Source organism: Pongo abelii, chromosome 2 (assembly GCF_028885655.2).
Source record: "Pongo abelii isolate AG06213 chromosome 2, NHGRI_mPonAbe1-v2.0_pri, whole genome shotgun sequence".
Lineage (NCBI taxonomy): Eukaryota > Metazoa > Chordata > Mammalia > Primates > Hominidae > Pongo > Pongo abelii.
The window spans coordinates 11,219,119-11,234,458 of NC_085928.1; the positions used below are offsets into that span (position 1 = coordinate 11,219,119).

General features: G+C 40.9%; 1 protein-coding gene across 4 annotated transcripts in view; it reads left to right on the plus strand.

Annotated features, from left to right (window-relative positions):
* Positions 1 to 13,930, plus strand: part of TXNRD3 (thioredoxin reductase 3) — a 50,567-nt gene extending 36,637 nt beyond the window's left edge. For all 4 annotated transcript variants that reach the window (XM_054551322.2, XM_024245308.3, XM_054551323.2 and 1 more), the window contains 4 exons: positions 5,891 to 5,998; positions 10,231 to 10,326; positions 12,795 to 12,929; positions 13,455 to 13,930. In XM_054551322.2, coding sequence (XP_054407297.1) covers positions 5,891 to 5,998; positions 10,231 to 10,326; positions 12,795 to 12,929; positions 13,455 to 13,517 — 402 coding nt within the window. In that variant the 3' untranslated portion in view covers positions 13,518 to 13,930. The remainder of the gene's footprint in view (positions 1 to 5,890; positions 5,999 to 10,230; positions 10,327 to 12,794; positions 12,930 to 13,454) is intronic.
* The last annotated feature ends 1,410 nt before the right edge of the window (positions 13,931 to 15,340 follow it).

Genomic DNA, 15,340 nt, shown 5'->3' on the forward strand with positions numbered 1-15,340 from the left:
AGGGGAAAGCCTTCGTAAGTGGACTGTTGCACTGTAATAGCATAGGAGCTCTTGGCATGAGTCAGGATTCTGGTCCTGGCTTCAGTGCCCACTTGGCCTGTAAACATGGTCAGGTTGTTTAACTTCTGAGGATCTTCTTAGTTTCATCATCTACAAAGACAAGGATGTGAATCAGATAATTTCTACAGAGGATTTCCACTTTTCATATTTTTAAATCAAATATTTGGGATGAGCTTTATAGGATGAGTAATTGAAAATTGAGGAAGCAAGAGACTTTTCAGGTGGGCAGATAACTTGGCTAAGAACGCAGAGACCTGTAGTACTTGGCTTGTGCTAAGGACTATGAGTAGTGTCCCAGGAGCTTTCAGCTGGGGAAGTACTGCTCAGCTCCATCAGGAGCTCTGTGGCCATGTGGTGGAGTTGGCGGGAGACAGATAACTGGGGAAGGGCCCTGCTGCATTAGTGGGTGGGGTCAGGAATGCTGAGTATACCATCTCATGCAAAGAAAAATTGTCCCAAACGCGGTGCAATAGAACATTTTGGAATGTATGTAGGCAGAGTAGTTGGTGATAGGGAAGTACAATTGGGAAGGAGGCTGGAAAACTAATTTGGTGCCAGATCATCAAAAATCTTTGCCACAAAGAAGAATTGGTAGGTCCTTCTCTAGGCAGTAGGGATCTGTTGAGACCTTTATTTCCCCCAATTTTTTATTTAGAAAGATGTCAAAAGACAGAAAGAGTAGTAAAACAATTGCCCATATTGAACCTTTCACCCAGATTCCCCAGTTATTCACATCCTGCTGTTTTTGTTCTGTCTCTCCTTTTCTGAATATGTATATGTGTAGTTCATATTCCTTTTTTCTTTTGCTGAGCTTTTTGCTGCCACTTTTTGAAGTGGCAGGCATCAATGACATTTGTCTCTAACTACTTCAGCATATATCTCCTAAGTACAAGGATGTTTACCTCCGTAACTGCAGTTCTGTTGCCATATCTGAGAAGTTCAACAAAAGTACTATAATATTCAGTTTCCTCAATTGTTTCTTAACAGTGTTTGTGTGTGATTTTTTTTTTTTTTTTTTTTTAGACGGAGTCTCGCTCTGCCACCCAGGCTGGAGTGCAGTGGCTCGATCTCTGTTCACTGCAAGCTCCGCCTCCTGGGTTCACGCCATTCTCCTGCCTCAGCCTCCCAGGTAGCTGGGACTACAGGCGCCCACCACCACGCCTGGCTAATTTTTTGTATTTTTAGTTGAGACGGGGTTTCACTGTGTTAGCCAGGATGGTCTCGATCTCCTAACCTCGTGATCCGCCCGCCTCAGCCTCCCAAAGTGCTGGGATTACAGGCGTGAGCCACCGTGCATGGCCAAGAGAGTGTGTGTGTTTTGATTTGCACAGTACTTGTGGCTCTTATGGCGCTTAAGTCTCTTAATCTGATACAGTCCCCCTGCCTTTATTTGTTTTTTATTTTTTATGACACTGACTTTTTTCCTTTTATTTTTAGTTGACACATAATGATTGTACATATTTATGGGCTACAGAGTGATATTTCGATATGTGTATACAATGTGTAATGATCAAATCAGGGTAGTTAGCATATTTATTACCTCAAACATTTGTCATTTATTTGTGTGGGAACATTCTGTTATATCCTCTTTTAGCTTTTTGGAAATATGCAATGAATTCTTGTGAATTACCTTCACCCTACAGTGCTGTAAAGCACTAGGACTTAACTCGTCCTGTTTAGCTGTAATTTTGTGTCTATTAACCAACCTCTCCCCATCCTCCCCTTTACCCTGCCCTTCCCAGCCTCTAATAAGCACAATTCTACTTTCTACTTCTATAAGATCAACTTTTTTAGCTCCCACATATGAGTGAGAACATGCAGTATTTGTCTTTCTGTGCCCAACTTATTTCACTTAATACAGTGTCTTCCAGGCTCATTCATGTTGCTGTGAATGATCAGATTTTATTCTTCTTTATGGCTGAATAGTATTTCATTGTGTTTATATACTATGTTTTCTTTATCCATTCATCCATTATGGATGCTTAGGTTGAGTCCATTTTTTCCTATTTTGAATAGTGCTGCAATAAACATGGGTGTGCAGATATCTTTTTGATACACTGATTCTTTCCTTTGGATAAATATTAGTACTGGGATTGCTGGATCATATGGGGGTTCTGTTTTTAGTATTTTGAAGACCCTCCATACTGTGTTCCATAGTGGCTGTGTTAGTTTCCATTCTCACTAACAGTATGTAAGAGTTCCCTTTTTTCCACATCCTCACCAGCCTTTGTTATTTTTTGTCTTTTTGATAATAGCCATTCTAACCAGGATATGGTATCTCATTGTGGCTTCGATTTGCATTTTCCTGATGATTAGTGATACTGAGCATTTTTTCATATACTTGTTGCCCATGGGTATGTCTTATGAGAAACATCTATTCAGATCCTTTGCCCATTTTTAAATCAGATTCTTTTTTTTTTTTTTTTTGGCTCTGAGTTGTTTGAGTTCCTTGTGTAGGGATATTAGTACCTTCTCAGATGGATAGTTTACAAATATTTTCTCCCATTTTACAGGTCGTCTCTTTACTCTGTTGATTGTTTCCTTTGCTGATTGCAGAAGCTTTTTAGTTTGATACAGTCCCATTTGTCTGTTTTCATTTTGTTGCCTGTGTTTTTGAGGTCTTACCTATAAAATCTTTGCCTAGACCAATGTCCAGAAGGGTTTCTCCTGTTTTCCTCTAGTAGTTTTATAATTTGGGGACTTATATTTAAGTCTTTAATTCATTTTGAATTGATTTTTCCACATGGTGAGATATAGAGGTACAGTTTCATTCTTCTATACTGTTTTCCCACTACCATTTACTAAAAATGATATCCTTTCTCCAGTGTATGTTCTTGGTTCTTTGTCAAAAATTAGTTAGCTGTAAATATGTGGTTTTATTTCTGGGTTCACTGTTCTGTTCCATAGTCTATGTGTCTGTTTTCATATTACTATCATGCTGTTTTGGGTACTATAACTTGTAGTATATTTTGAAATCAGGTAGTGTAATGCCTCCAGCTTGATTCTTTTTGTTCAGTATTACTTTCGCTATTTGGCTTTTGTGGTTTCATAAAAATTTTAAGATTGTTTTTTCTACTACTGTGAAGAATGTCATTGGTATTTTGATAGAGATTGGATCGCATCTGTAGATTGCTTTGAGTAGTGTGGTCATTTTAACAATATTAATTCTTCCAATCCATGAGCATGGGATATCTTTCTATATTTTTGTATCTTCTTCAGTTTCTTTCACCAGTGTTTTGCAGTTTTCATTGTAGAGTGGTTTCACCTACTTGATTAAATGTATTCCTAAATATTTTATTTTATTTTTTGTAGCTATTATAAATGGAATTGCTTTATTGATTTCTTTTTCAGTTAGTTTGTTATTGGTGTATAGAAACACTACTGATTTTTGTATGTTGATTTTTGTATCCTGCAACTTCATTGAATTTCTTTATTAGTTCTAAGAATTTTTGGTGGAATCTTTAGGTTTTTCTACATATGAGATCATATTGTCTGCAAAGAGGGACAATTTCACTTCCTGTTTTCCCAGTTTGGATGCCCATTATTTCTTTCTCATCCTGACTGCTCTGGCTAGGACTTCTAGTACTGTGTTGAATAAGACTGGTGACAGTGGGCATCCTTGTCTTGCTCCAGTTCTTAACTCTGACTTTTTTATGAATCCAGGTTACTTTTCTTGTAGAATGTCCCACATTCTGAATTTCTCCAGTTGTTTTTGCGTGAGTGTGTTCAGATGAAGAGGTTTGGGCACAGATTCTCCATGAGGAATGCCATGTGCTGCTTTGCTTCATCCCCCAGGTACCTGCCAAGGCCTTGCATGGAGACCTTGTGGGTGGGTGTATTTGGTGCATGAAGCCGGCCACTGGGGAGGGGGCTCTGCTGGCATTAATGGATGAGGGCCAGGAATGCCAAATTTGCAAGGAATTATCTCAAGTGCAAATAACATTTTGGGGTGTATGTCGGCAGAGCAGTTGCCTGATGCTGTAGGGAGTTAATCGTGGTGACTGTGGGGAGGAGGGATTAGAATATGGAGCAATATGTGTAGAGTATAAAGAAAGAGATGAAAGACTCAAGACGGAAAGAAGCCTATAAGAAGGGTAGCATGAGTCAAGTCCAGTTGAAGGAGATGGTCTAAGAGGTGGAGAAGGTTTTTAGGAGAAAGGGGCAAAGTTGAACCATTTCCTGTTTATTTTTCTAAGTTGATATGAAACAGGAAACAAAGGCATCTATTAAGAATGAGGCCTCCCATGTAAGCTATGGAATCTAGGGTCAGCTGCCAGTCAATAAATGGATCGGCAACATGTGAGTGCCTCAGAGAAGTCAGAAAATACCCAGGCAGTTCACATAGTTATGTGATTTTGTCAGCCATGTTGGGAAAAGAAAATAAATGCTTGGCTTACCCATGGTTTGCAGGTAGGCAAATATGAAGTGGCATGAGAGTGTAAGAATCTAGGCTAATGGATAACTTACCTGTGTTGTATGCAAATCCTCTCATTGATTTGGGGGATACATGGTGGTGTTTTGGTTTTCTTTGGGGTAACAAAGAATAGAAGCTCGCTCAAACCAGGCAAATTGAGGGAGGTTACTGTAAAAATCCTGGGATTAATAGGTAGAATCACAGAGGAACCTAAAAAAAGAACTATACTAGGGCTGGACCTGCCTGCATTTGGAGGTGGGGTCCCAGCTGCTCTGGGGCCCAGCAGCACAGTGGGGGGTTTGTACAGATGTGCTCCTCCTTGGCCTAACTTGGCGACAACTCTGCAGGTCCATTTCTTCCCATTCCTCTACCACCTGGAAAATTCTCTTTCCTTCTAGTTAATTTTCCTACAAAAGAAAGAATTGGATTGACTCAGCCCACCTTTTTCTGCCACTCCATAGATTTCTGGCCAGCTTATGTGTTGGCTCTTGTGAGATCAGATGGCTGTCCCCAGTCTAATCACTTGTGGCCATTGGCAGGGATTGGGGAACATACAGTGCTGTGGATGGTGGTGTCTTTTGAAGGGGCTGTGGCTGGGCAGGCACCTTCCACTGTTTCTCTGCCACCTACACACAGCTTTCTCTCCATGTCATGGTTTCATGGTTCACCCACCAAAGTATTCCAGCTCCTCTCCACACAGCCAGAGAGGCCCTCTCTTCTCACAAGTTGGGGCCTTTCCTAGGTAGGAGTGCCACCTTGCAATGTCCATTCTTCTCTGACTCAGTCTAATAAAGGCTCTGGAGATGGTTCTTTCTTAACCCCTGGACTATAGAGATGACCTGTGGTCATCCTTGTCCCTGCAGTGTATTAGCACCCCCCTCCAGACACACTCACACATGTACCATCCCCCTTTGATGGCCAAGAACACTTAGTCCAGCACCGTTGAGCTGCATATTTGCCTCACTTCTCAGTGGCATAAGGAATATGAAATGGCCAAGAGGTGGTCTCAGCTTCCAGTGAAGTAGTAAATTCAAGGTTGCCTGGAAGAAGTGCTCCAGGAGAGCAGAGCCCAGAATCATGGGCATGGAAAGAAAACATTTTGGAGAGTGTCTTTAGGGGCAGATGGGTGGCACCATCTCCACCTCTTCCTTCTGGTTCTTGGACCTCCGAGTCTGTGCTCCAGAAGAGCTGGTCCCATTTGTTGGTGGCTAGCCAGTGTGTGGTCTCTTCCCCTGAGTCAGGGGCCCATCCCAGATCTCTGTTAAGGTACCTTAGAATTTTCCTGAAGCTGTTGATGTTTTACGAATTGGTTACACTGAACTGGACTGATTTATTTTCTTTATATAAATATATGTAATATAGATTTTTGCTGTAAAGTTTCACAAAATAAGACAATGTAATTTGTTTGTCTTTCAGTGTGATTATATTAATGTTCCGACTACAGTGTTTACTCCTCTGGAGTATGGTTGCTGTGGATTATCTGAAGAGAAAGCTATTGAAGTATATAAAAAAGAGAATCTAGAAGTAAGATTGTGTTTTATTACTTCCTTAAAAAATTCTCTTTTAATCAACAATTTATCTTTGCGGTCACTTTTTATTTCATCATTTTGCAAGTTACTATGATGGTTATATTGTAGGAAATCATATTCCTATTTTAAGAAAATTAGGAATTAATTTAAATCCTGTCTGTCTAGCAAAGAAGAAGAATATGGTTGGGAAAGAGGGAAGTGTAATCTATAAGTCAGGACACTTGAATTACAAGTAACAAAAATCTATTTGAGCAAACTTGTACAAGGAAGCTCAAAGTTATTTTAAGATCTTTTGGGAATGCAGGGGTAGGAATGGCTATGGGTGGTAAGGTGGGAAGTTCCAGGTTGTCTGTCTGTGGGCTCTTCAGATTTCCAAAAGGACGCCCTCTACACACCTTTATTGCTACCTCTCGTTTACCCCCCAACCCTGTCCAATTATAACCTTAAAAATATTTTCTTACATCATTTCTTGCTGGGAAGTTTGATTGGCTTTTTTCTGCCTACTCTCCCAACTAGGAGGGAGAGGGAGGATAAAAAGAATTGGAGGGTTATTAATACTTGATATTTCAAGTAAAAGAGAATTGAAATCACAGTGCTTTCCCTTGAAGGCATTTTAATTGTATGATTTAATTTATTATTGAGAATGTATTTAAATCATAGCACTGATATTCCCTAGTTAAATGGCCTAAGGATTTAAGAAACTCCTATTTAAATTTCTGGTGCTGGGAAAATGTGTGATTAAAACTTTATAATGTTATTTTAGATGGTTATTTTTGAAATTTACATTTTAGAGAACATTATTTTATCGGCATTTATAATTAACTCTTTATATAATAATAAGCTATCCTTTTTCCATTGGTCAGCCTTTACTTGGGTCTTGGAAAATTGATGATAGTAATTATGGATTTAACATTTAGTTTTAAAACTTTCTGAAATTAATGAAAAATTAAGGTAGGATGATGTCAGGCACATGACAGGAAGGATGTACAAGGCTGTATCCCAGACAAAAGAGTATCTTTATAGGAAACAAGTTCCTCAAGTTTTGGGGATTACTTTAAGGTCTTTTCACCAAGGTTTGCTGCAGATCAACTCACCTGTTTTATTTATTTATTTATTGCATTTTGACAGGACTGAAAATGTGATCTGTTAGTATTTTTTTAAAGTTCCTATTATAGAGAAACACAAACACATTGTAGAGCTGTACAAAATATTTTCTTTCTTTATATCCTTATTCTATAAGCTTTTTTCTATTAATTTTTTTTACTTCTTGTTTATAAAAAATGAAGACACAAACACACACATTAGCCTAGGCCTACACAGGGTCAGAAACATCAATATCACCATCTTCTCCCACCACATCCTGTCCCAGGGGCAGTAACACACATGGAGCTGTCACCTCCTATGATGACAATGCCTTCTTCTGGATACCTCCTGAAGGACCTGCCTGAGGCAGTTTTACAGTTAATTTATAAGTTGAAGGAGTACATTCTAAAATAATAGTAGAATGTATGGTATAATAAATACATAAATCAGTATCATAGTCATATCACATTTATTATCTTTATCAAGTATTATGTACTGTACATGATTATATATGCTAGACTGTTGGAGACTGGCAGTGCAGTGTCAGCATCACCAGCATCACCACAAACAGTGAGTAATGTGTTGCACTATGATGTTACAATGGCTATAATGTCACCAGGTGGCAGGAATTTTTCAGCTCCATTTTAATGTTATGGGAACACAGTCATATATGCTGTCCATCATAGACCAGCATTGTTTTGCAACACATGCAGTGCATGATTGGGGATGGGAGGAAGTGTGAGTGTATTTAGGTCTGTGATCCATTTTGAGTTAATGTTTGTCAATGTTGTGAGCTAAGGGTGCAGCTTCATCCTTTGCTCGTTGCTTTCAAGTTGTCTTTGAATAGCTTTTACATAGTAAAGGAAACACTGGTAACTGTTGTAGCTAAGAGTATAACTGTATTGGGAAGATGGGGATGGAGGAGGGCAGGAAGGAGCTAGAGTGAGTGCTAGGGGACAGGGAAGAGAGCTCATCTTGCTCTTACATAGAGCCAAATCAATAAATAAAGCCTAAAACAGGAAAGTCAGGCAGTAACAATATAAGCATGTTATTTAGAAACATAGAGGTAAATACCCAAATGATTAAATAAAAGAGGTGAAGGTGGTGACCTCTGGGTTCATTGAAATGGATGGGGTCAGAGATCACTGTTTTCCATAGCAGAGCTTTAAAAATTATGTCTGTAATTGTGCATAAGTTGATAAAAAACTTCAAGAGTAATTTAATGAGGGGAGCCCTAATTAAATATGAAACGTTATCACATGGCTGCAGTGCTTACAGTTGTGCAGCAGTGGCACACAGATGGACAGCAAGATCAGTAGAACAGAATGTGAAACCCAGAAATGGATTCAAATGCTCGTAAGAATTAGTATGTGATAAGGTCATATTTTAAATCTATGGCAAAACACAGGCCATCTATTAAAGGGTGCTGGAATAAGTGGGTAGCTATTAAGGAAAAATGTAAATTTGGAAGTTGAATCCACACTTCACATCCACTTTGAACCAGAAGGGTAAGAAATTTAAATATAGTAAAATCTTCAAAGTGCTAGAAGGAAAAACCACATTTGACAAAACCAGTGAAAGAATGAAAGGAAATGGGGGGAAGTGTGAGTGTTCACCTCCTTCCTTCATAGCAGAAGTGATAGAACACATCAGAAACAGTAGCTTGCTGTTTTAAAAATCATGTTTAAAACCTGGTAAGAGAACCCAGGAGGCAGAGCTTGCAGTGAGCCAAGTTTGTGCCACTGCACTCCAGCCTGGAGTGAGACTCTGTCTCAAAAAAAAAAAGACAAAAAACAAAAAACAAACCTGGTAAGAGTTTGTACCATCTCTTTTTAACCTTAGAGGTGTATTTTTATTCCTCTTTTATCTTATCCTAAGATAAAGAAATATTTCTATTTCTAGTAGCTGCAGAGATTAAAAGGTTCGTGTTAAAATAGGTAGATGTGGTGGGGGCTGGTGGCTCACACCTGTAATCCCAGCATTTTGGGAGGCTGAGGCAGATGAGTCACTTGAGCTTAGGAGTTCGAGACAAGCCGGGGCAACATGGCGATACCCCATCTCTAGAGAAAATACAAAAATTAGCCAGGTGTGGAGATGCGCACCTGTAGTCCCAGCTACTTGGGGACTGAGGCAGGAGGATCGCTCGAACCTGGGCAGTCAAGGCTGCAGTGAGCCGAGATCTCACCACTGCACTCTAGCTTGGGTGACAAAGTGAGACCCTGTCTCAAAACAAACAAACAAACAAACAAAAAAATGGGTAGAAGAGTTTATTTCTCTTCTGTTAAAAACAAGTTAAATCAATTTTGTTTTTAGCTACAAGTAACTGTATATTGTGATACCTCCTTAATAAAAATTTTGTTTTAACTCTACATGCACTGGCAATTGATGCTTTTCCCTAACATTTAAAATGGTTATTTCTGGGTGGTATTTTTAAATTTAAATCCATCCATCGTGGATTATTGTTCATACTACATTTCCAATTCTGTCACTCAGCATTAACTGCCCGTTTGTGTATAGAGTGATTCAGAGGTGCAACACTGGGAGACCACAGCAACCCCAGGCTGGAGAGAGGGCACATGGCATTTTATTCTGGTTCTTAGAAGACTGAGCCAGATTGAAGAGGCATAGAGGTACACTCAAGGCACTGGCCTGAGGGCCTGGGGACAGAAATGTGAGAGACATGATCCCTGCTCTCCCATCGCTGGGTTCTGGAGCTCTAAAAGGCTGGAGCTGTTTTATTTCTTCTGCTCCTCCTCAAGTTTGCTGGAATGTGAGCCCTGTTATCAGGGTCAGCTTTGACGTCAGGATCTCAGTCTTCAACTCTGCAGCCCACATGAGAGCCTGTTCCTAGTGCTCTGCCTTAGGTTGTTGGTACTCTGTACATGTTTGAAAACTGAGTTTTATTTGTGGATTTTTGCTTGGACTAACAGCCAAGCAAGCAAAACAACAGTCAACACATGTATGCAGCTAGCATTTCTGGAGCCTTGACCCTGGGGTTCCCAACAGATACATAAAGTTGGGGTCACTGAACTTTAAATTTCTGAAAGCTGCTATGGAGATTATTGCCTTTATAGAATTAAAGAGCCTATCAAGGAATGGTTTCCATATACATTAATTCTGCCCTTTTTCTCTCTTATCTTCCAGATATATCATACTTTGTTCTGGCCTCTTGAATGGACAGTAGCTGGCAGAGAGAACAACACTTGTTACGCAAAGATAATCTGCAATAAATTCGACCATGTATGTAATACCACTAGAAGCCAAAATGCTGTGATTTTTAAATGTAGCTTTTATTTTTAGTATTTGGATTTCTATAATTTTTTTTCTTGGAGACAGGATCTTGCCATGTTGCCCAGGCTGCTCTCCAACTCCTGGCCTCAAGTGATCCTCCTGCTTCAGCTTCCTGAGCAGCTGGGACTGCTGCGCTTTTATAATCTTTCTAAGGTAGCTTTCAGGACAATGCAGAGCACCTCCATGTTGTCATTTAGATAACATGTCACAGAGGCTGAGCAGTGACAGTTTGTGATTGAGCCCTACCAGTGTCCTCTCAAAACACATCACTGAAAGCTGCCTTTTCCCAGGGCCATCTTGATAGCTTGATAGTTTAAACTTGATAGTTTAGAACTAGAAGATCTGTGAAAATTTTGGTCATCAAATAATAAGTTGTATGTATGCATTTTATAAACAGACTGAATGTGTGTCAAAAGTCTTTAGATGGAGATGTTCACACAAAGTGAAACTTGACTTACTGAGCTAATTCCTGATGCTTTCACTAAAGCAGCAGCCCATTATTGGAGGCTTTCCTCCTCTCAGTTACAAGGGGCGAGCATCAAAATGGTTAATAGCCTTCCTTAGTAGTGCAGTTTAAAGCACAGTTTGTTTATAATTTGCTTTATAAAGAATTCTGAATGTAGAAAGCAGTGTTAAGACTTGGTTCTTCTCTTGAAGAGTTTATCATCTGGGGAGAGGAAACATACAAATAGATAAATATGAACTGCAACAAGTGACATCTACATAAAAGTTTACTGAACAGCAGTCATTATCTTGTTTAATTCTCACATCTCTGTATTTATCTTATTCTCAGTATAACAGAAAACAGGGTGTCCCAGGCTAGTAGCCCATTAGCATGTGCTCTTTTGCCTGAATGGTGAAGTCATCCAGAGCTCTAGGGCTTAGTCTCTTGGTAGTTGCATTTGGCTACAGGGCAGTGACAGGGATGGTGGTCATAATGGCCCTGAAATGCTCCAGGTTGGGCAAGTTCGCAGCTGTGCTCCTGAGGGTGGGTGCTTATGTGCTGGGCTATATCCTGATTCTTTGGGACGAGTTATCTGAGGTCAATTTTTGGCAGTTGTGGGCTGCCTTTCCAAAGGGAGCAGGGAGAGACTGTACACATTGTTACCCTCCGAAAGTGAGAGGGTTGGGGTTTGATGGGAGAGCCGCTGCTGAAGGTGGGACTTGCAGCTGTCATGCTAGTTCTGACCTCCTCATGAGGGTGTGGGCTGCACCTCTGTGGCTGTCAGCCCTGTTTCCCATCTCTGAGCCCCTCTGCTATGTCCCACACCACCCCTCTGGCTCCCGCCCAGGTCCCGAGGCCACACTCTTGTCCTTGCTCTTTAACCATGGGGAGCGTGCCCCTTCCCTTTACCCTGGCCACATGCGTATTTCTTGAGCAGAACCCTCGAACTTACAAAATGGAAATACTTGACTCCAGCTCCAGGGTCAAAATTGTAAATGAGACTTCCCTCACTCAGGACCTTCATTTACAGTTATCAGTGGAGATTCTCACCAAGTGTCCTTACTTTGCTCTGAGCCGCACCCCTTTTCTGCTTGCTGAGCAACCCACCACCTCAAGTTCCAATGCAGCAGTCTTCTGTGGGCCCTGGGAACTCACTCTGAAGCCCCAGCCCAGATGGCTTCTGCCTGCCCCCCCTCTGGAGTGCCCGTCAGCAGATGCGGATGCGTGTGACTGTTCTGAGCTGTTGCTTTTTCCAGAAGCTCAGTGGGCAAGGGTTTCTCCTGGCCCTGGCCTCCGTTGCCCTTTTATAGTCTTTCTCTTCATCTCTGGTACGCTTTAACTGTTGAAGATCACAGTGAAGGAAGATCACAGTGAAGGATAATCTGATGAAGGAACATTGACAAATGGACAGCCTAGAATGCACCGTTACCGTGGAAAACGACTGCACATCTTGCTTCCCGTCTTGGTGGGTCAGCTCATTGCCTGAACCCCATACCTCTCAGCACACAGCCCTGGGTGACGGCCCTGCACCAACCTCTCCTTTGTCTCCATTTGATGTTGGGAGCAGGGCATCTTGCTTCCTGGGCCAGCAACCTCTTATTTCCAGTAAAACCTGCTGCCCTAGAGTTATTCCAGTGTTGGACTTTAATTCAGATTTGTTATGTTGTTGTTGAGCATTGTCTCAGCATAATTTGGAAATTTACATCATACTAATGAACTCCTTCATGCAGTGGGTAAATTGCTTGTTCTAGTAAATTTGAGTGCAAATTAACTCTGGATGTGCATTTACTGGCTCATTTAACAGATTCTTACAGTGGCTTAGTTTCATGGTAATGTTCTCTGCTCACTTTGACATTGAAGTTCTTTTTCTGTAGTAGATACTGTATATTTTAACTGTGAATTTGCAGTGAATGGATCCGTATTCAGACCATTAACCTACTGGGGTTCTCTTTGTTTTGTTTCTTTATTAAAGGATCGGGTGATAGGATTTCATATTCTTGGACCAAATGCTGGTGAGGTTACCCAAGGATTTGCAGCTGCAATGAAATGTGGGCTCACAAAACAGCTACTTGATGACACCATTGGAATTCACCCCACATGTGGGGAGGTAGGAAACAGGAGGTTTTAAAAATTGGCTTCAGTTGATGTAGTTTGAAAAACTATTATAAAGCACTTGTCAGAAAGATGTCATATTAGTAACTGATTTGTATATTTTTAAATTTATTTTATTTCATTTTATTTTTTTCAGACAGGGTCTCACTCTGTCATCCAGGCTGGAGTGCAGTAGCATGATCTTGACTCACTGCAACCTCCACCTTCCAGGTTCAAGTGATTCTCCTGCCTCAGCCTCCTGAGTAGCTGGGACTACAGGTGTGCACCACCACGCCTGGCTAATTTTTGTATTTTTAGTAGAGATGGGGTTTCACCATGTTGGCCAGGCTGGTCTCGAACTTCTGACCTCAAGTGATCCACCCGCCTCAGCCTCCCAAAGTACTGGGATTACAGGCATGAGCCACCATGCCTGGCCAGATTTGTATATTTTCAAGAATAGCATAAATATAATATTCAGAATGTGTTATTTTAAAACAGTACTAACATCTAAATATGTATTTGTTTTCTTTCTCTTGAACAGGTGTTCACGACTTTGGAAATCACAAAGTCGTCGGGACTAGACATCACTCAGAAAGGCTGCTGAGGGTAGGCCTGCTGCTGTTTAGTTTTCCTTGTCATTTTCTCATTTCTCTCAAAGATAAGAATGCTCTCGGATAAAATGAGCCTGTGCTCATGACAGCTGCTCTGTTACTCAGGGACCAGTGCAGGGCTGTCTTACGACACTTAGATGAGAAAGTAGACAAGGAAAGAGGACAGCAGTGGGCATCTGCCTTGTGGTCTTGCTGACTGCGAGAAGCAGTGGGACTGCTTCCTTGACGCCTTAGCTTGGAGCCCTGTTGTGAGGTGAGCCAAGGCCGACTCTCGCAAGCCAGGACTGAGCTTCCCTCGGAAAGACCTTTGAGTGGCACCGTTCACCTAAGTTAGCTTTTCTGGTCACCATTGTTTTTATCCCCTTTGCTTTGTTGTTTCTATGAAAATATATTTTCAATTAAGAAACGCTGTAAAGTGGTGGTTTTCTAGTGTGTGGGCCTAGAATTCACACATGCTCACTGGTGAACAGTGTCTGTGGGCTGCTGTGGGCTGCATTTGGATAGCTGTCTGCATTAGCAGGAAGCTGTACACACTGTGTAGGGTTAGTCATCTCTTTTCTTTTTTGAGGCACATTTAACCTACTGTCAAAATGCTGACTCATGCTTCACCCTCACACTCACTACTTGGTGGTGATAACCTTGAAGCTATTCTCCCCTAATTAATATCTCTAGACTGAGCAAAATATCTCATGTAAGATAAAAGTACTTGCATTGCTTTTTCATGTTCATCTTTATAGTATTATTTCCAAAAGTTTTTAATACTGTATTATGTGAAATCTAACTAATTTATCTGTGAAATAATTCCATCACAGTCTATTTAATGATGATCAAGTTCCATAAATGAATATAGGTAATATTAAGTGGTTGCATGGGAATTTACAAACATGTCAGCATTTCAGAGGTCCTTGAAGACAGAGGCCCATCCAAGGTCCTTTTGGAAAACCTCTGTGTTCTTGAGTATGCCACACAGTAGCCAATGCAAGGTTATTTTAGGCCACTTGCTCTCGTGAGCCACACTAGCTGTTTAGCTTAAGATTGGATAGGCTGGGGTCACAATTTCTAGCCATTTGTCTTAAAAGACAAATGTTAAGCTAACAGTTAGGAACACTGTTTGTAGGCAGGCATTTTGTTATCCTCTTTGGAGGCAGGGAATGGAGCAGTGGGGGAGTGGGGCTGGGAACCCAAAGAAAACTGACATAGGACCTAGTTATGGAGTGGCTTTTTTATTTGGGAGAAAAAAATACAAATGTTTCTAAAAGGTGTAAAGTATGTTGCGGTAATTGCTATCCGTGTGGCAGAAACAGTGCAGCGGGAAGCAGAGGGAGATGTTATTAATTTCTATTGGCTGTGGGGCAGGGGTAGGGTAATTGAACAGAGTTTAATGAAAGTAGCCGTATTTGAGCTGAATTGTGGAGATGAAAGGATTAGATTAGAAGCAATATGGAGAGGGTGTGATTAATGCTTTCAACAGACTTGATTTAAATACTTGATAAAATATATTTTTAATAATTTTGTTACTGTATTGCTGAGTGCCACACACACACAGAGCCAGCAGAATCCCAAATGAAGCAAAACCAAGAACGCTGGAAGCCTTCAACTCCTGCTTTGCACTGAGCATGGGGCAAAAAACCCGAAATTCCAGGCTTGCATGGGTGGAGTTTCTAATAGGAAACCTTTGTGTAAAGCTGGAAGCCCAATGGGCTGTACCCCAATGGAAAGTTCAGTGGGAAACAGACTGCCTCACAGAGAGAGGCAGCAGAGAAGCCTGTCTTCTCACTGATGTGGGTGGAAAGAAGCAATCCATCTTAAGCATTTG